The 22,179-nt window shown below is 37.6% G+C and overlaps 1 protein-coding gene across 1 annotated transcript in view; it reads left to right on the top strand.

Annotated features, from left to right (window-relative positions):
* Positions 1 to 22,179, top strand: part of LOC136032022 (protein pelota-like) — a 252,051-nt gene that overhangs the window by 170,753 nt on the left and 59,119 nt on the right. The window contains exon 8 of the mRNA XM_065712099.1: positions 21,557 to 21,749. Within this exon, the coding sequence (XP_065568171.1) occupies positions 21,557 to 21,749 (193 nt within the window). The remainder of the gene's footprint in view (positions 1 to 21,556; positions 21,750 to 22,179) is intronic.

Below are 22,179 nucleotides of genomic sequence, written 5' to 3'. Positions count from 1 at the left end.
TTACCGAAGATTGTCCTTTTTGGCCAACCGTCTGGGGATACACGGAAAGCAGGTCGTCCTTGTCTGGGTTGGGACGATGTCATAAATAAAGATTTAAAGGAAATGGGAACTTCCTGGGAGGGTTTAAAGAGGGAGACTTTAAATAGATTAGGTTGGAGGAGGAGCGTGCATAGCTGTGTTGGCCTCAGGCGGCTTGGTGCTGCAGTGAGTTATTAGTAGTAGTAGTATCTGAGTAATGCACGCTAATCCCGACGGTAGGGTTTCTGCCTCCCAGACTTTGATATCCTTTATTCGAATAGGCCATCTTCCCTCATAACGTTTGAATGAAACACTAGGGAATGCTTCCCTTTCCAATCCTGTTTCGTTCAAGGCTAATAAATCAGACTTTTTTGTATTTTTCCTCTAAACTTGGTGGCCTGCCGCCCGGAGAGCCCATTTAAAACACTCGTTCTTTTGCTCAAAGAATAAATCTATTATTGCTTGTTTTTTCTTTAGTGGAGGGAAATTTGGAGCCCTTTTTTAACCAATGGGATAGTTATAGTCGGCAAACCTTAAATTTAATTCTAGCCAGTATCTTTCTGCTAGTGTAAATGCAGACCCGTTTACAGAATATTTTTCAGTTTATTTGTTTATTTTTGCAATACAACTATCTAAAACTTCCTGAACATCCCCGTTTTATAAAAAGTTACCATCATGGATTGTAAAATCACTTTTTGGTCCTCCCTTCCTTCTTTAGACATGAGCATCAAGCTGAATGCGTAGACTTTTATTTTCTTCTTTTTATAGTTTTTAAGTAATTCCCCGAGAGTATTTATTAACTCCTCTATACTTTTCCATGGGTTAATGACTATACACAACGAATCGAACTTGTACGATCTTTTGTCGCTTAAACGCTTATTATTTTTTTTTAAGGTTTCTTGTATATTGGAATTCTAGTAAGTCCAAAACCTATTTGATTTAAAACAACATTACCTTGATTGATAGCTGACAAATCTTGCATTATATTATTTGAAGGATCGGAAAAGTTTTCTTGTCCTGAATTTCACTGATAAATAAATGACTTGGTTGTGGGGTGTCCGATGAAGTCTTGCTTGATTGTGAATCGCCTAAAAATAGGTCGGTAATGAATCGGCTAGTGGCAGGAACGGCATCGATGAAGCAGTGTTTGATGGTTCGCTGTTAATCTTCTTGCAGCAGGGTTGTCTGATGAAATGGTTACAGATGAGCCGGTAATAATTTGACTAGATGTCGTAGCAGATGAATTGGTTAAAGATGAATTAGAAATAATTTGGCTAGTTGTAGCAGCGTTGACAGCTGAAGCAGTTACGAGCTGGTATTAATTTGACTAGTTGTAGCGCCATCTTTTATTTATTTATTTTATTTTTTACCCACACGATACATAAAATAAATATGTCGGAGTAAGAATAAATATAAAACAACACAAAGAGAAAAACAACTGCACACACAAAATCAACGAAAGAAACGGATAAGACGGTGGTGAGGGGATAGGCGCGCAGAAGCTCTACTGGAGAATTTTCTGTGTAGCATCTCCCACTTTAAAGTTATATCAGGAACTAAAAATTTTCAAACAAGAATCTGTTTTTTTGCCCAAGGTGGAAGATACAGAAAAATTTGTAAAATTTGAAATAATCTATCCGAATTCTTTTTAAATTACCATTTTTAAAAAGGGGGAAAAGACCTGAAGCATAAAGGACAGAATAATCACAGAAAGTAGAAGTTGAAAGAAAGTACAAAGTTTGGCCAGAACACGTCTATTACACTTCTCTCTATTTGCAACAATCTTTGCATAGCCAAGCTGGATCTTTTTATTTATATCACAAACAGTACGCTGACGTAAGCTCGAAAGATTGTTAGTAATAGAGATACCAAGCCAACGAACACAATCAACAAGAGGGATAGTGAAGTTATTACAGTGAAGGGGAGTAGTAGTAGTGCAGTTATAGGGAAGAAACTCACGTTTATCTATATTAAGTGAAAGGCCAATATCAGAGAAAGCATCAGAAACTATAGAGACCATTAGGGGAAGACCCTTTTTGGAACGGCTAATCAGAAGCAAGTCTTCAGCATATGCAGGATGAGAAACATCCACAAGACCAGAAAGGTATGTACCTGAAATCTTAGCCAGCACACTAGAAATACAATTCTTGAAAAGCGTAGGGGATAGAACACCGCCCTACCTAATTCATCTTTGTACCCTTATATTAGTATCTGGTGCAGATCTTAATTGAAGAAAAGAATTTGAATACCAAAACCTAAGAAGCATTATAACAGAGAGATTGACCCCAAAATTATAAAGAGAAAAAAGGAGCTGACTCTGGACCACCCTATCAAACGCTTTTGAAAGATCCACAGCACAAATATAAAGACCATTTCCTTGGGAAGAATAATCAGCCAGTAAAGAAGACAGAATCTTATGCGCATGCTGACAATCCACCCCACGACCAAAACCAAATTGGTTCTCGCCCTCATTAATATATTTTGTCAAAAAAGGTAGAGGGATATACTAAAAAATCTTGCTAATATTACAAGAAACAGTAATAGGTCGATAGCAGGAACATTCAGTCGGCGACTTTCCCCTTTTTAAAATTGACGAAACAGTGCCACACAGAAAACGCTCAGGTACGCTTGAAGTACATAAACACACTTGAAATAGATGCTGAAGGTGAGATATAATGGAGGGGGATGCATTCAATCGGCATATGCATCTTAGAAATACCATCCTTATCTATTGAATCAGATTTTAAACTTTTCACAGCATCAATTACGGAAGAAAAAGATATAGGCACTATATGGCGTTGCGAAACCGTTGTACTAAAGAGGAGGGTAAGAAGGTGAGTATATATAGAATGCACTGAATAGTTACTCACCGAAAAAATCAAAGAATAATGTTAATACCAAGCTGAAGGTGGAAGGCAGTTAATTGTCATAGTATCGTCATTTAACTTGTCAGAATTGATCAGTTTTCGCCAATCTTTCCTACTCACAGGGAAATCCATACCGCGGTAACGTGCCGACCACAGATAATGTTTGTATTCAGTTTTAATTTTACGTTTGAGATCAGCCACACACCCAAAACTTGACCGACCCCACATTCACTTCATACCTGACCCCAAAGTTTCACTTTATTTTTTATTGACTTTAAACAAGGGTCCATTGGCCAGATATGTTTTTGTGTTCTTTGACACATTACAAGTTGGTTACAATAACAGTCAATATCGGCTTTGCCATTCGTAGGCACCTGGCGCTTAAGAAGATGATATGGAACACGTATGGTAGAAAGAAGGTCTGTCAAAGTAGAGATGTAGCTCGGTACATTTGTTTTACTCCAGTTGCTTTTTTCAAACCACTTCGATTTTCTTGCGAGTAATTGGTTTTCGATAGATCAGTATCCATTGTAAATGTCACTGAAATGGGTATGTGGTCAGTATCTTGCTTTTTGGAATGAAGAGAAGCAGAAGAAAAGATAATACCAGGCCAGCAAATAATATGGTCAGTATCACTTGTACTTCCAGAGTGATGAACATATGAAAATTTGTGGAATTTGGCCACAGCGCGGTACGATGGAAGACGCTCAAAAAGCAAATCACTTCTCACAGAAGATCGATTAATATCAGTATTGAGGTCCCCAATTATTATATACTGTAGAGAGTTTGACAGTACCTGATTCACAAGATTCTTCAACCGATCACAAGCCTTTGCGAATTTAGTCAAGGATCTGGTCGAGTATGTTTTATATGGGAGATAAGAGTTTACAAATACGATACTGCCGACACGCATAGCCAAAAGAAATTCGTCGGAGTAGAAGAGTACTGGGGAGGATATATGAATGCTCCGTTTAAAGACACAGGCTAGTCCACCGGAAGGGTGACCGCCAGTAACATTTGATGGACTCAGGAACACAGTATGATGCTGACTTTGACGCAAAAATTCAAACTTTAAGCATTGAGAAGATGCTCCTGGAGACATACCAAATCGCAGGAACCGTACAACTCGTCAATAATAAAATCCTTATCTTTGGTGCCGTTTATATTAAACGAAATAACTGAGACTTATGCACTCATGGTTGAAGGGTGGAGTTGCACTTGATCCTATCTTTAATAACAGGGCAGGAAAAGCTATAAGAAGGGTGTTTCTGACTACAGTTTGCGCAGTTGGGATCGGCAATGCATAACTCATCGTTTGTTGATATGCGCGGCCCTTCACAACGAGCACCTTTTGGGAGAACGCTGGGACAGGAGTTCTGCAGATGGTTTAATGATCGGCATTTAAAATAGCATTTGGGTAGGTTCTTAAATTCGTAAATTGGAAAAATTTCATAATTCAACCTGAAGTCATTCGTGAAAAACGTAGATTGAGCAAAAGAATCCAAAAATTTTAGTTTCACAGACTTAAAGAGGCTCAATTTCTTAGCATATTTGATATCGTGTTTGATTCCGAGTACCGTAATATCAACATCGGTAGAAATATTACGTGATACACCAAAAAAATCACTTGGAAACCACTTTTGTTGTAGTACCGGAGATTACATTGCAGATTGACGAGCAGAAGTCCTCCGTAGCAGACTTGTCCATTTCGATATACTACTTGTCATTGATGGGTTTTACGCTATGTACTACTTCATGTCCAGTAATCTGGTCTATAGTAGCTTTTCGCTTAAGAGGGTCAGATAAGGCGTCCAGCACCTTTGAGACGATAATGATTTCATGTAAATTTAGCGCTGAAGTCGGTTTGGGTAATAATAGGCGCGCAGAAGCTCTACTGGAGAATTTTCTGTGTAGCATCTCCTACTTTGAAGTTATATCAGGAACTGAAAATTTTCTAACAAGAATCTGGTTTTTTGCCCAAGGTGGAAGATACAGAAGAAATTTGTAAAATTTGAAATAATCTATCCGAATTCTTTTTAAATTACCATTATTAAGAAGGGGGGAAAGACCTGAAGCATAAAGGACAGAATGATCACAGAAAGTAGAAGTTGAAAGAAAGTACAAAGTTTGGCCAAAACACGTCTATTACACGTCTCTCTATTTGCAACAATCTTTGCATAGCCAAGCTGGATCTTTTTATTTATATCACAAACAGTACGCTGACGTAAGCTCGAAAGATTGTTAGTAATAGAGATACCAAGCCAATGAACACAATCAACAAGAGGGATAGTGAAGTTATTACAGTGAAGGGGAGTAGTAGTAGTGCAGTTATAGGGAAGAAACTCACGTTTATCTATATTAAGTGAAAGGCCAATATCAGAGAAAGCATCGGAAACTATAGAGACCATTAGGGGAAGACCCTTTTTGGAACGGCTAATCAGAAGCAAGTCGTCAGCATACGCAAGATGAGAAACATCCACAAGACCAGAAAGGTATATACCTGAAATCTTAGCCAGCACACTAGAAATACAATTCTTGAAAAGCGTAGGGGATAGAACACCGCCCTACCTAATTCATCTTTGTGCCCTTATAATAGTATCTGGTGTAGATCTTAATTGAAGAAAAGAATTTGAATACCAAAACCTAAGAAGCATTATAACAGAGAGATTGACTCCAAAATTATAAAGAGAAAAAAGGACCTGACTCTGGACCACACTATCAAACGCTTTTGAAAGATCCACAGCACAAATATAAAGACCATTTCCTTGGTAAAAATAATCAGCCAATAAAGGAGACAGAATCTTATGCGCATGCTGACAATCCACCCCATGACCAAAACCAAATTGGTTCTCGCCCTCATTAATATATTTTGTCAAAAAAGGTAGAGGGATATACTAAAAAATCTTGCTAATATTACAAGAAACAGTAATAGGTCGATAGCAGGAACATTCAGTCGGCTACTTTCCCCTTTTTAAAATTGACGAAACAGTGCCACACAGAAAACGCTCAGGTACGCTTGAAGTACATAAACACATTTGAAATAGATGCTGAAGGTGAGATATAATGGAGGGGGATGCATTCAATCGGCATATGCATCTTAGAAATGCCATCCTTATCTATTGAATCAGATTTTAAACTTTTCACAGCATCAATTACGGAAGAAAAAGATATAGGCACTATATGGCGTTGCGAAAGCGTTGTACTAAAGAGGAGGGTAAGAAGGTGAGTATATATAGAATGCACTGAATAGTTAGTCACCGAAAAATCAAAGAATAATGTTAATACCAAGCTGAAGGTGGAAGGCAGTTAATTGTCATAGTATCGTCATTTAACTTGTCAGAATTGATCAGTTTTCGCCAATCTTTCCTACTCACAGGGAAATCCATACCGCGGTAACGTGCCGACCACAGATAATGTTTGTATTCGGTTTTAATTTTACGTTTGAGATCAGCCACACACCCAAAACTTGACCGACCCCACATTCACTTCATACCTGACCCCAAAGTTTCACTTTATTTTTTATTGACTTTAAACAAGGGTCCATTGGCCAGATAGGTTTTTGTGTTCTTTGACACATCACAAGTTGGTTATAATAACAGTCAATATCGGCTTTGCTATTCGTAGGCACCTTGCGCTTAAGAAGATGATATGGAACACCTATGGTAGAAAGAAGGGCTGTCAAATTAGAGATGTAGCTCGGTACATTTGTTTTACTCCAGTTGCTTTTTTCAAACCACTTCGATTTTCTTGCGAGTAATTGGTTTTCGATAGATCAGTATCCATTGTAAATGTCACTGAAATGGGTATGTGGTCAGTGTCTTGCTTTTTGGCATGAAGAGAAGCAGAAGAAAAGATAATACCAGGCCAGCAAATAATATGGTCAGTATCACTTGTACTTCCAGAGTGATGAACATATGAAAATTTGTGGGATTTGGCCACAGCGCGGTACGATGGAAGACGCTCAAAAAGCAAATCACTTCTCACAGAAGACCGATTAATATCAGTATTGAGGTCCCCAATTATTATATACTGTAGAGAGTTTGACAGTACCTGATTCACAAGGTTCTTCAGCAGATCACAAGCCTTTGCGAATTTAGTCAAGGATCTGGTCGAGTATGTTTTATATGGGAGATAAGAGTTTACAAATACGATACTGCCGACACGCATAGCCAAAAGAAATTCGTCGGAGTATAGGAGTACTGGGGATGATATATGAATGCTCCGTTTAAAGACACAGTCTAGTCCACCGGAAGGGTGACCGCCAGTAACATTTGATGGACTCAGGAACACAGTATGATGCTGACTTTGACGCAAAAATTCAAACTTAAAGCGGTCAGAAGATGCTCCTGGAGACATACCAAATCGTAGGAACCGTACAACTCGTCAATAATAAAATCCTTATCTTTGGTGCCGTTTATATTAAACGAAATAACTGAGACTGATGCACTCATGGTTGAAGGGTGGAGTTGCACTTGATCCTATCTTTAATAACAGGGCAGGAAAAGCTATAAGAAGGGTGTTTCTGACTACAGTTTGCGCAGTTGGGATCGGCAATGCATAACTCATCGTTTGTTGATATGCGCGGCCCTTCACAACGAGCACCTTTTGGGAGAACGCTGGGACAGGAGTTCTGCAGATGGTCTAATGATCGGCATTTAAAATAGCATTTGGGTAGGTTCTTAAATTCGTAAATTGGAAAAATTTCATAATTCAACCTGAAGTCATTCTTGAAAAACGTAGATTCAACAAAAGAATCCAAAAATTTTAGTTTCACAGACTTAAAGAGGCTCAATTTCTTAGCATGTTTGATATCGTGTTTGCTTCCGAGTACCGTAATATCAACATCGGTAGAAATATTACGTGATACACCAAAAAACCACTTGGAAACCACTTTTGTTGTAGTACCGGAGATTACATTGTAGATTGACGAGCAGAAGTCCTCCGTAGCAGACTTGTCCATATTGATATACTACTTGTCATTGATGGGTTTTACGCTATGTACTACTTCATGTCCAGTAATCTGGTCTATAGTAGCTTTTCGCTTAAGAGGGTCAGATAAGGCGTCCAGCACCTTTGAGACGATAACGATTGCATGTAAATTTAGCGCTGAAGTCGGCTTGGGTAATTGTGGGAAGCTCAATTCATAATTTTCATGTTTTGAAGACTTTCCCAAAACAACTTGATGGAGCTTGTTAAATTTTTAGAATAAAGAGGTGTAGTTGGAGGGTAATCTGTCATCCTTCATCCGTAGAACGTGGCCTAGCCATCTCAACCTTTCTTTCATTATAGCCCCAGAAAGCGGGATTGAACCACACTTTTCGCACAACCTACTGTTTGAAATACGGTCAGTCAGCCGGGTACTCAGAACAATCCGTAGGCCATTTCTCTGGAAAACATCTAGTAAATTTTCATCTGCTTTTCTGAGTGCCCATGCTTCAGAGCCATATTTGACCACTGTCATCACTGTAGCTTCCAATATTCTAATCTTGGTTTGTAGGCTTATCTTTCTATTCTTCCAAACTTTTTTTTAACTGTGAAAAAACACCCTGAGCTTTAGCTATTCTACTTTTAACATCTTCACTGCTCCCACCATCTTTACTAATAATACTACCAAGGTAACTGAAGCTCCCAACCTGATCAATCTTTTCGTTACCTAATGTCACCTGTTCATCTTGACTTATTCCTAGCCTTAGTGACTTGGTCTTCTTAACATTAATTTTCAAGCCTATTTTAGCACCCTGAACTCGTAAAACCTCTAAAAATTCATTCATTTTGCTCACACTTTCATCTAATATGCTTAAATCATCAGCATAATCTTGGTCCAGGAGCGTTCTTCCTCCCCATTTGATTCCATGGTCTCCAATTGCCTTTCCTGTGCTCCTTAAGACGAAGTCCATCAAAATGATCCATATAAAGGGGGATAGAACGCAACCCTGCTTAACTCCTGATTTAATACAAAACCAGTTGCTAACCTCATTTCCTACCTTAACCGCAGCAGTATTATTCTCGTACATAGCGCAAATCACTTTAATGCATTTTTCTGGTATACCATATAACGATAAGACCTTTGTTAACGCTGTTCTATCAACAGAATCGAAAGCTTGCTCATAATCGATAAAACTAAGGACCAAAGGTGTTTGACAACGAAGGGACTTCTCAATTATTAACCTAAGAGTGAAAACATGGTCGACACATCCTCTACCTCTTCTAAAACCGCATTGTTCTTCCCTTAAAACTTTGTCTACAGCAAGTCTCAGTCTAAAAAGTATCATATTACTCAGTAATTTGCTACCTACAGAGACCAGACTAATGCCTCGATAATTACGACACTCACTCTTGTCACCTTTCTTATACAGTGGTTTAATTAAGGTTTTCCTAAAATCATTGGGTACTTCCCCTTTTTCAAAAATCATGTTCATAATCTTCAGTAGCTTATTCCTAACCTCAGACCCACCATATTTAAGGAACTCGTTAATCATACTATCAGCACCTGGGGCCTTATTATTTTTTAGTCCTTCTAGTACTGTCACTAATTCTTCCTCACTAAACAAATCTTCCTTCACATCCAAGGTATCACAAACATTTTCATTTTCATCTACATCTTTTCCTGCAACTGTATCTCGCTTTAGCACATTCTCAAAATGTTCCACCCATCTTTCTTTAACTTTTTCCTTATCACTAATTGTAGCCCCATTTCTATCTTTAACTGGGACTAGTCCAGATTGGCTACTCCCTTTCAATTTACTAACATGCCAGTATAATATTTTACTATTATGCCGTCTAGCCGGATATTCCAGATCCTCAGCAATTTTATCTATCGCCTCCATTTCACATCTCCTTAGTTCATATTTTAATGCTTTCTCCACTTTCTTTACATTCCTTTTGTTTTCATACGACTTATCACTCAGATAATTCATATACAAACCCCTTCTACTTTCTATTAAACCTAAAGCTTTTTCACTAATATTCCTAGTTGCTGTCTTAGCACTCTTCCCTAGGACACCATCAGCAACTTCACAAATTGTTTTTCTGAAATTATTCCATCCATCTTCCACATTGTCAAATTTTAAACCCTCAAGTTTAGTACTCAACTGTTTCTGGAATTTTTTTCTCAAATTTTCATCCTGAAGTTTACCAACATCATAACTTTCCGGGAGGGAGTTACCCTTCCGAAATTTCAGCTTTAAATTAACCTTAGACACTACTAGATGGTGATCTTTACTTTTAACATCAATAACGGCACTCCTATACACCCTAGTTATTAGTAGTAGTAGTAGTAGTTGGAGGGAGGCAGGTTACTTCCATAGGACGCTTTATGGCGAAAGTCGGAACATCAGTGTCATTCTCGTCAAGAGATTTCAATAGAGTAATTATGTCGCTGAAATAACTAACCAGTGCATCATTTCCCTTCCGAATAGGGCAATCTTCATGACCCGGACATAGCTGCCACAATAATGTCTTTGCCATCTTGATCGAATTAGTGTCAAAACATTTCGCTCCGTGCCTTTTAATCACGTTATCCTGTGCACCAATTAGCGATTTGTTCTGTACAAAATTCAGTACCGGTGAATAAACAAGGACAGGATTAACTCAACTCAACTTTTTCTTTATTCAACTCAAAAATACACAAACAATATTATGCCCCAACAGAGAGCAGAGCTCGTAAGACTGGGACAGTGCAAAAACATAAGAAAAAACATCAACATCTCATCGTAATAATGATTTCAAAATATAATACGGTGAAAGACAAACAAAATAGAAAAAACTCATAAAAGATAAGTAAATATATAAATGTCAGGCAGGAGGGGCGTGGGAGGCCATCTCAGACACAGGGACACAAAAACAAACACACAAATAAGAAGATCAAGCAATTTAATTTTCCATCATCAATGGTGAATAATCATCAACTTTTTTGCGAAAGAAAAATAGATTAATTTCTGTTCGGTTCAGCTGACAGGTTTTTTTTGTTGGTTAATTAAAAGGAATATTTGTAAAGCTTTTTTTCAGTTTATTTTGTTTCATAATCAAGAATTTGGATCGCTATTTATTTTTTGGACAGAATTCAGCTGTAAATTCTAGTAATAGTTCTACTATAGAACTTCTTCGGGTGGATAGCACGGGAAATAGTATTCAAATGAATACATTAAAATTCCGCATAATCTGTGCGTTGCTAAAGGACTTACACTATTTTGATCCTTGTTATGTCACATCCTTGAAAATAAACAAACATTAATTGATCACCCCCCTTAACATATCCTGCAAATTTCAACCTAATTCCCTAAGCCGTTCGTAGATGCACCCTTTTGACAATCTTGGGTTCATATAGTCTCTTTTGATTAAGTTCAACATCCCCCTCAATGTACCCTTAAAGTTTCAAATTACTATCCTTTGCTGATCCTGTGATGTTATAGATACCTCGTTTTAACTGTCTGGACGCACAAATTGTCTTTTGATTTGTTCACCATCCTTCTCAGTATGCCCTTAAAGTTTAAACTTAAACCCTTTAGCAATTCCTGGGTTATTGCAGATATGCCTTTTTGAAAACCTGGATGCATATAGTTTCGTTTGATTTAGCTCAACATTTCTCTCGACACTCACTGAAAGTTTCAACTTTATGCCCTTAGACTTTCATAAGATATCCCAGATCCGCCTTTTTTGACAACCTTGGATTTGACAACTTTGTGATTTAGTTTTATATTCCGCTCAACTTTCCCCGAAAGTTTCAACTCAATATCCTGTTCTAGTCCTGAGATATTGCATCTTTGCAAGTTTGACAACCCGTATACACTTAAACTCTTTCGATTTAGTTCAGTTGTAGTAGTATTATTAGTAATAGTAGCAATAGTAGCGGTCGTAACAGTCACCATTAGTCGCAGTCATAAGTAGTCGTATTCGCAACTAATCTTAGTCCCAAGTAGTCGCAGTCGCATTGGCAAGTAGTCATGGTCACAAGTAGTCGTAGGGGCAAGTAGTCACAGTACGCAAGTAATCGCAGTTGCAGTCAGAAGTAGTCGCAGTCGCAAGCATAGTAGTATCCCCAAAAGTTTCAACTTAATACCTTAAGCTAATCCCGAGAGAAATATTTACAATTTGACAACAAACAGTGGGTGGGGCATAAGGGCGGCTATCATATCTTGCATAGACCTTAGTATCATCTGAACGACAAACAGACATTGGACTAAAACAAAGCAATTTTTTCAAATGAAAGTAAGGATTGACATTGAAAATAAAACGCACCGAAATTATTCCGGAAATAAGGGGTTCTAACCCCTTCTCAACCCTCCGCTCTAAAACTTTACACTAAAGTTTATAGTGCTTTAAAAATACTTTTTATTACAACCCGGAGTTTCTTTTTTTTTAAGCAGTCGTCCTTAAAGAATTAAGACAAAAAGTCGAACTTTTTTGTAATGAGCTCGGGTTAAGGAGTCGGAAGCCCTCATATACAGTATGATTTATGTTCACTTTGAGCTAGAATGTTGTTCCTTACTTTCATTTGACAAAGCTTTATTTTATTTAATGAATCCTAAAATGACCTTACCTTAGACTTTAGTTTCTCAGTTGCCTTCAGTGGCGCACAAGGCGTCAGTGAATAGCCTCCAATCTCCCCGCAAGTGGACTGCTGCATAGATATCCTCCCAATCTGGGATGAGATTCATTTGGGAGGTTCTTCTGTCACATTTGTACGTTCTACGGAGCGTCTCTCTTGGACTTTCTCGGTGTATTTTTGGACTGCCAGTGGAGGAGTATTTTAGGAAGTCTGTGATCCGGCATACGGAGAATTTGTCCAAGGTGCTGGCATCTTCGTTGCCTCACAACGGAGTCATTGTCTGGTTGGCATCTTCAAGTACGGATCTTGTCTTTGCTGACATGGTCTCTCTAGCTGATCTTTAGGCTACTGAAGACCGTTATTTTCAATATATTAGAACTATTTAAGGAACAACTGTCTGTCGTTCCTTTTGTTCATCCATGTATGGCAGGAGCCTCCCTCCTTCATTATTTACAGGACATTCTTGTAAACTTCACTTGTCTACTATTTGTTTGGTAAGGTGATACACGGTTTTTGTGTCTCCGCAGCTTGCTGGTTCTTCCCCTTGCCTAGCCTTTTCATTCATTTATTGCCGTCTGTCGGACCTGATACTTTTCTTTATATATTTATAAGCTTCTTTGTACATGCGGCTCTTCGTGGACAATGATTTACCATTTTCCCCAAGGGAGTTCGGCATCAGTTTTTTTTTGTGATTTGCTATGAGATCCCAGGTCTTTGTGAATATCCACTGTTGCTTAACCGGTTTTATGAACCCAAGGGTTTTTCAGCCATGCCCGTGTAGTTCTTTTGAATCACCTCCCAGACTTCCTTGACGTCTTCTGGTTGGTCATCAAAGGTTTCAAATTTATTGGACAGAATAATACAAAATAAAGATCGGACTCCCTTGTCACTTACCTTGTCAGCGTCAAAATTTCCGAGTATTTGTGTCTTCTTTTTCCGATTGTTTGATTTCAGATTCAATTTTAGGATGGTGGCTACCAGTTCCTGATCTAAACCTACATGGGCACTTCTGAAACTTTGAACATGTTTTGAGCTCTATCCGTTTGATTTTTCGATTTTTGGTGGTTCTATCCGTGGATGTCCAAGCGTATTTGTAGATGTTTTTACGTTTAAAGAGCGTACCACCGATCACCAAATCATTCTCGATGGCAGTGCTGACAAATTGAGCCCCATTTTCGTTCATACTGCCAAGTTCATGATGTCCCATCCCTTCAAGGCAGTAGGATCTGCCTTAGCCAACTTTCTTATTCAGGTCTCTGGTGACACAGTTGACGTCGCGGAGGGAGGTTTAATCAGTCACTGATTGAAGGTTATCGTAGAACTTATCTTTAATAGCGTCATCTGCATCTTCATTTATTGATAAATAGCTCACAATCAACGACAATTTAACGCAGTTAAAAGCAAATCTTGCATACAAATCTCCCATTCACCGGTTTCCATGAGCATAGTGCGTTTGTAGCTTTTGGACCTAATATTACTGTAACTCGAGCAAAGTGACTCCCAGATTCTCCGCTACATAGAACTTCAAACACCGTCGGGCCAACGCTAATTTTCTTCTCGTTGTAGCCTTTCCATCTTGCTGCCAAGACGCCGACTATGTTGAGTTCAAACTTTGCACATTCGCTGAGGACTTCTTTTGACAGTGCTGACATTGTTCTATAGGCTGATCTTGAACGGTTTGTTTACTTTCAAAAATCTGTCTGGGGGCTCGCACGAGTTGTCGTCGACTAATACGGGAGGCTTTTCGTTGACGTTTCTTTAGCGGGCTTTGTTTTACGGAAATAGCTTGATAGGCCAACGCCTAACCCTCCTTCTTTCCAGGCTTAGGACTAGCTGAAGAGAATCAAACGGCCATCTTCAGCCTGAGTTATAATTTAAATAAATAGTCTTGAAATTAAAATGAATAATCAAGTGAAACTTAAAATGAGCAGAGGTTACAACATGTAAGAGCACGAATGCTGCACTCCCTCCCCCTCCCTACTTATCCTTCTAAGGGCGAGGGCGTCGTTTATGTTTTACTAAAAAAAAATATGTTTTTAACAGTTTCTCTTTTATAATTGTCATATTTATCATAAAACATTGCTTAAACTTCCAGGGAACAATGTCATCATATGCACTTCCTACTTTATAACTGCATTCTACGGTATCATAATCCAATTTCATTTGCTCTTTCCTATATCCTGGGTTATTATCGTGATTTCCTTCAGTCTTTTTTTTATTTTTTTGCCTTTTAAGCGAATAAAAACCCGAAAATTCAGAATACATATCGTTTGCTGTAAAGCGTGTGTTACTCTCAAGTGTCTTAGAGAGTTTAAAAGAAGTGAGGGGGCGGGGGTAGCCCCACTCACATTTGTGGTAGATCACATTTGTAAAACTTTATTAGCATTGTAAAAGATGGGTAATTTTATAATATTAAGAAGTTGTTGAAGAAACAAGTGCGTTTATAAGTCCTGTGCTCGCAAGTACATGTATATAGTATATGTTGCGTAATACCTTAGCACATGCTAGTGAGTCGTCACGATATCACAGGAAATTAATAATGCGATTTTCTATGGAACCGCACCCATATTTGTGGTAGATCCTATTTGTAAACCTTTATTAGCATTGTAAAAGATGGTTAACTTTACAATATTAAGAACTTGTTGAATAAACAAGTGCGTTTTAAGTCCAGTGCTCGTAAGTACGTGTATATAGTATATGTTACGTAGTGCCTTAGCACATACTAGTGAGTCGTCAGGATATCACAGAAAATTTTTAATGGGATTTTCTACAAAGTCAGAGCCGAAAAAAGGGGGTGGTGCAACCGGGGCAGCTGTCCCGGGTGCTGTGGTGGGGAAGGGGGGCTTGCCCTGGCTGGAGGGGTTGCCTACTTCGACCGGATTTTTCACTATCATTCGGATATTTTTGGCTTATATTTGAGGCTGGAGAGGGGCCTGTAATAATTGTTTCCTCGGGCACCACAAACCCTAGGAACGATTCTGTATTGAGTCATTAAAAAAACCGAAATACCTCAAATATATGTCGGAAAACAACTTTCACTGCTTAAAATGTCCTCTCATCAGGAGGCCCGAATTGTCTTAAAAAGTGAAATAAACCGGTCTTGGTTGTAAAAGGCTCATTTGTTTATTGTCTTTTTCGCCTATTCTATTTTTAGTATATTGTGAAAGCCCTTTTACCTTAATAAGTTCTTTGTTTATATATTTATTTGTCATTTCAAAGAAAATTCCTTCTGCTTGATATTTCGATTAATTGAAGCTAGTCTATTGTTTTACTTGTTTCCAGAGTCTCCGAGAAGAACGATTAAACTAATCTGTAAAAACTACTTGTTCGATCTCAAGTTTTATGACCTACTATTTTATATTTGATACAAAATTAAGGTACTGCTTGGTGAATATTCAAAAGAAGTTGTGTAAATACTATTGAGTGGAAAAATAAATTCTTGTTTGAATTTGGTATAAATTTGGCCTTGCTTTCATGTTGAACTGTACTCTAAAATTTCCAGCAAGGAAATCTCTCGATTAGACGTGATCATGAAGGTAAAATCAATAGTGAGCAATTTGTCTACCAGTCACGAACCGCTTCTTTTTCATATAGAAAGGTAATGAAGAAATTGAGGTTATTAGCAATATTGGCATTTACTGAAATAATGTTTGAGATGGAATCGGCAAATCATCAGTACATTCAAATCTAAAGGTTTCCAAAATAACCAAAAGAGGGAAGACCTATATAATACGAAACGTAAGGCATAGCACTATATATTTAGCCAAAATGTAAGGCCTATCATTTCTGGTATTACCTTTCAGATTTGATGATGGTAGATAAACTGTATATAGTTTCAGATGTTGCTTTTTGTGCACTGTTAATTGCATTCCTTGTACAAAGGCGCGGGAGCATGGTTCTCGCTATTCCTCGAGTGAACATCGCTATACTTTTAAGTTTCCAGTTGCTCTGTCTCTTTTTAAGACCATGGGTGTAAAAATATTATCGAAGCTTAACCTGTTGTGAACTCTTAACGAACTCTATTTGTTGACTTGCCTCGTCTCCAGAAATACGTCCTGCCAAGCAATGAGTTTGATCTACTAAGATGCTCCTCTGTGTAATATATTTTTCTGCCATTCAAATTCTAGGTGCTGCGGTTTGGTTTGGCTAATAAAGAAAAAATATTATCTAGTAGTCTGGCTACAGTCTTGGGTAACTTTTTTGGCCCTGAAGTATTGAATGCGATAATGTTCACTGTTTATTTTCCAAAGAAATATCCTGACGAAATTTTTGGAAGGAAGTTCTCTCTTACTTGTCTATATATCTTCATACTTGTATTGGTATCTGACAAAAAGAGCTTTGGTTGTTTCCTGTTTGGTGTTTTTTAGCTGCGAGCTAGGTGGTCCCAAAAATGGTAGATTTGAAATTCCACTCAGTATTTATCTGAGTCTTAACTTTACCTGAACTTTACCTGAAACTAGCTAAAACTTATCAGGTTTGTACGTATATTCATCAATCTGGTTCTGCATATAAGCTGGACTGCTTTTATTGCTGATTTGCGAGCCTCCTCTGCTACTTCTATCCATTTTTATTATTCTTTTTCTGACCAAATGTCGATTCGCAATTCCTTTCGTACAAAAAATATTGATCTAAAACATACAATAAACTAAGTAGTGTCGATGACCAGCCATAGAGTATCACGGGGGCAGACGCATAAAACAAATCCAAAACAACATGTTCCCCGAACCAAAAAAAAAGTCCCAAAAAATCCACGTTAAAAGAAACTGGGGGGGGGCAAAAATTCGCTGGGGTATGGGTATTCTGATGTTCTAGGGGGACATGAGGGCCCAGACTCGTGTGCAAACCCGGTAATGGAAAACCAGTCTGCTTGGGAACATTAGATTAAAAAGAGGGTACCTGGCCAGCTGTAGTCATTACAGTTTTTGGTGCTGTTACAAATTTCGATACCGAAAACAAGTGTCAATGGCCGTCAAAAGAACCAGTTTGCTCGATACCATTTGAGTACAAAAAAAATCTCTTCCAATTGTTTATTAGAATCCGTATCAAAACTTCGTTTATTAAACATCATGTCACTTCAAGATCACTTCAATTATTGAACGAAATACTTAGAAAACGAAACTCAGATTTTATTATTTCCAAGGGATTTCCTTATCAACCGGAAACTGTGATAACGCCTTATGTGTGTGCTTAAAGTAATGGGATGTGTGTCAGCTCAAAATGATGTGATATGTGTCTGCTCCGAATGATAGGATGTATGTCTGCTCGACCTTCATACTATTATACTACTGGCGCGGCGGTGTGAATTGACATGGTATATCACGTTGAGAGTAGCTTGCAAAAATGAACCAATGCATTTTATGCATTATTAAAAAAAATATCTGGAAAATGTCTTAGGAATGATGAGGGGGTGCCAGAGGGCCAGTAATAGTGGGGTACGGTGGTATGAAACGGCAGGGTGCATCACGGAGGGTTGGGTTGCGAAAACGTGAACCAATGGATTTAATGCATGATTTTCAATGGGAAAATATCTGGATAAAGTCATAGGAACTATGAGGGGGTGCTAAAGTGTGCCGACGGTTCAGTAATAGTGTGGCACGGTGGCGTGAATTGAGATGGTGTATCACGCTGAGGTTGGCTTGAAAAACCCGAACCATTGGATTTAAATCATATTTTTATCATGAAAATATCCGAAAAATGCCTTTGGAACGAATAAAAATGCCAGAGGGTTCCATGTGCCATCCATAGTGTGACAGGGTGGTGTGAATTACATGGATTAACAAGTTCTACTGCTTAAAGTTAAGGTGGGATGTTTTAAAAGAATTTTTTGGTGGTGAGGGGGACTGAAATCTAACAACCAGTCAAACAAATGAGGCATTTTCATTAAGACCTCTCAGAAAAAACTCTTAATATGTTTTAAATGTATCTCTAACAACAACTCTCCCCCTCTGGAGTTACTTGCTAGGGTGGGTTAGCCACAAATTATTACGATGGCTTGAGTATGCATAGCCTTGGCCCAAAGAAACGTAGTGTTTCCATTAAAACCTCTCAGAAATAGCTCTTGATATGGTTTAAATCTATCTCTAATAACAAGCCTCCCCTCTGGAATGAGTTGCTAGGGCGTGGGCCAGCCACATATTTTCAAGGTGGCGTGAATATGTATAGTATTGGCTCAATGGCAGGCGGCATTTTCATTAAAACCTCTCTTTTCATTAGAAACAACTCTTAATATGAATTAAATTTATCTCTAATAGCAAGCCTTCCCTCTGGGATTTGTTGCTAGGGGGTGTACCAGCCACATATTGTCACGGTGGTGTAAAATATGCATAGTCTTGGCTCAAATAAACGTAGCATTTAATGACAACCCTCCACCCTTCCCTCCCTTGAATCGCTTGCTAAGACCCCGCCTTTCTTTAATTCGTGCTTGTTTTTGCTTATATTTTATCCTATGTCAGGTTATTTTCACGTTTTGTTTTTCCGATTATTTAGTTTTAACTGCTTTTTCTGTGATTTCGTTGTTCTTTATCCTTTATAAACTTTTCACGTTTTTCCCCATCTGTTGAGTTTCAACTGCTTTGTCTGTGATTTCATGATATTACAGCTTTTTAATTAATGAAATTTGTATGTACAAAAGCCTGTGTCCTTTAGATTCTTTGTTCCAGGATGAATCTTCAATAAGTAATCATTTACGCAATGAAATATTTGAAACCAATCCTATGTAACATTTCACTGATTCAATAGCTAACTGAACCCGTCTGTGTCACGTTAGAAAATTAATGACACTGTAACAAGCTGATGCATCTAATAGAGCAATAATCAGTAGCATTGGGATGCTTTTGTGCTCTCATTTGGAAAGGGTTGAAAACATGCGATCATCTTAATCGTTTCAGTAACCGGGATAGAGAATTCACCGGGCCTCGAATAGGTTATAACGTAGAAAGTATTAGCCGAATAATAATATTAGAAAGACTTTCATAGTCCAGCTGTCGAGCGTTCAACTCTATTGAGGGGAGATCTCTTTCAAATCCTAATGTGGATAAAAATCTTTAGATTACAAAAGTTCCCTAAGACAAACGTCTTGAAAGAAACTGAAATATCAATAAGAAAAAAACGTAACAAAAATAAGAAAAACTGAAGTTTTTAAAGAATCAATGAAATTGTTGTGTAACAAGCAAAAGACGACTGCCGGCTGTCGTCGTAATGGTAGGATAAGGATAGATGTTTCGGAATCCAAAAGGGGATACTACTCTTGCCACCTTTGAACCCCCATCTCTCCGCATGGCTACTCTGTAAAGTCACATAATCAGCCAAATTTAAGCGCACAAAATTCCTTTGACGGAAAAAATGAACCCTAAAGCGAACAGAAACTAAAATGGATCATCAAGTTGCGCTTAAAACGAACGGAAATTACTGTGAATGAACGATCGAATTCCTAAGAGAATCAGAAATTTATTTGAATAATAAAGTCATACTAAAAAGGAACAGCAAATAAAATCAGTAAGAATGGGGTTGTCACCCCATCAAGCAGATTTTGAATCGTTTGCTTTTTTGTCATACCATCGACAACAACAACAAAAAAATAAATATTAATTAACTTTACGAGGGAGAAAAACCTATTTGTTAATACACTCCATTTGTCATTTTCAATTGAGTTTTACTATTTCAAAAGACGTTTTTTCAGTATTTTCTTTTTTGATTTCATTTCATCAAAATTATAACCTAATCTAAACGAAAGCAAAAACAATTTCCTTGAATAAGTACATTTGTGACTCCCAGTTTGCTTTTATGATTTTAAATAGGCTTATTTTTATTATTGGCTTTCCTTTTGGTTTCATTTCAATCAAAAGTACATAGAAATTAATCCGTAAATTAAACCTTTTCTGAATTTTTTTTATCGTATGTGAAAACCCTGAAAACGTCAATTGGGGACTGTGGAAGTAATCTAACCTTTTATTATGGCGTTTTAAGCCTTTTGGGGAGATTGACTCTGTTCTTACTTGTGATAATTTAGTTTCTTTTAAATTTGATTTCATCATTCATTGTTGTTTTTTTTGTTTTATATTTGGTTCATTCTTTCATAGTAGTTTCTTTTGTTTCAAGTTTATTTGTTATATTTCTCAAATATGGTTATTTTATAAGTTTCATTAATAATAACACGACATAGGCTATGGAAGAGCATGGAATCAAATGGGAAGTTAAAATGTCAAGGAAAATTACCTTCCGAAATAACTATTTAAAATTGTAAAACTAAATTACCCAGATGATTTGAATGTCCTAGGTGAAATATTAGCAAAATGAATGATTTTTTTTAGGTTTTGAAAGTTGAGAGTGCAAGAATAGGTTTGGAAATTAATGTTAAAAGCACAAGTCGCTTAGACTAGGAATAAATGAAGGTGAAGAGGTAATGTTCGGTAACGAGAAGATCGATCAAGTAGATAGGTTCACTTTTAGTAGACAATAAATTGCCGAAACAATAGTTCATGTTTGGAAAGAAAATGCATTAAATCAGCTCGGTTTCGCGAAATATTTTTCTGCAAAAGTTGAATTTCGATTTAAAGGGTTGGGTTAGAGGGAGGTGTACCCCTCAACGAATTTAGCTTGGTATGATAATAAACCTAGCAGAAATTATGTAATAACGCATGTTTTTTTTTTTTATTAGAATAAACAGCGACATTTAAACTTAAAAAACGAGCATAAATTATTCCGTGCATTTTGGGATTGCCCTTCCCTAGCTCCCCGCTCTTACGATAAAGTTTGATTTTTGCTCCAATGTTTTAAGAAGGACTGCTAACGCGCAGAAGAATTAGAATGGAATAAAAGGTGTTTTTCACAATATTTCATGGACGAAAGAGTTTATTGCTATACATTTACTCCAGGCAATAAAGTTTACATTTCAATTATTTTAAAAGGCGATAGGTTGCGCGTTTGTTCCACTCACAAATGCTCTTCAGAATAGCACTATAAAACTTTACCGTAAAGAGCGGAAGGAGGGAGTGGATTAAGAAGAGGGCCATTCCCTCATATACGGAATAATTCCCGTTCAAGTTATGTTTTAATCTTGTTCTTTCTTTCATTTGAAGAAACTTGTTTATTTTTATTTAATTTTATCAAAGTCTCTCCTTTTTAGAAATTCTTCAAGATCCAGCTGTGTTGAGTCGGCTTTCTGATACAAAAGCTGCGGCGGAAGTCCAATCATTGAGAGACTTCAACCAAATGCTTGGTATTGACCAAAGTAGAGCGTTTTATGGGTACGATCACGTAGCTGCTGCTGCCGAAGCACAGGCTGTCGATACCCTGTTGGTAACAGACAGCCTTTTCAGGTATTTTGTTTCATTTCATTTCTTTCTTTTACTAAATAAATTGGACCGTTATTTTGACCTTTATATCTTAGCTCTTTAAACAAGCAATAATTGCGTATATATTTTTTTTCTCTTGAAAATGAAAGTGAATAATAAAGAAATATGCGGTTAAAACATATGCCACAGAGATATTAAAGAATTATGAGGTTAGAAGATAAGCGGCAGCGAGAATTACAAACGATAGAGAGAAAGCAAGTATCAGAACGTGTCAAAAATGAAGCGAAGAACAAAGAATTGTGCTGTTACAAGACAAGCGACAGCGAAGTTTAAAACGAGTCAGAAATAAACGTGAAGATGAAACAAATATTAAGCTAGAAGAACAACGCCATCACAGTCTTTGACGCCAATAAAATGTGGCGCAAAACCCAGCACAAACCTACAAAGATGCCAT

This window comes from Artemia franciscana, chromosome 10 (assembly GCF_032884065.1).
Source record: "Artemia franciscana chromosome 10, ASM3288406v1, whole genome shotgun sequence".
In the NCBI taxonomy this organism is placed as follows: domain Eukaryota; kingdom Metazoa; phylum Arthropoda; class Branchiopoda; order Anostraca; family Artemiidae; genus Artemia; species Artemia franciscana.
This window is presented reverse-complemented; position numbering and strand designations above follow the sequence as displayed.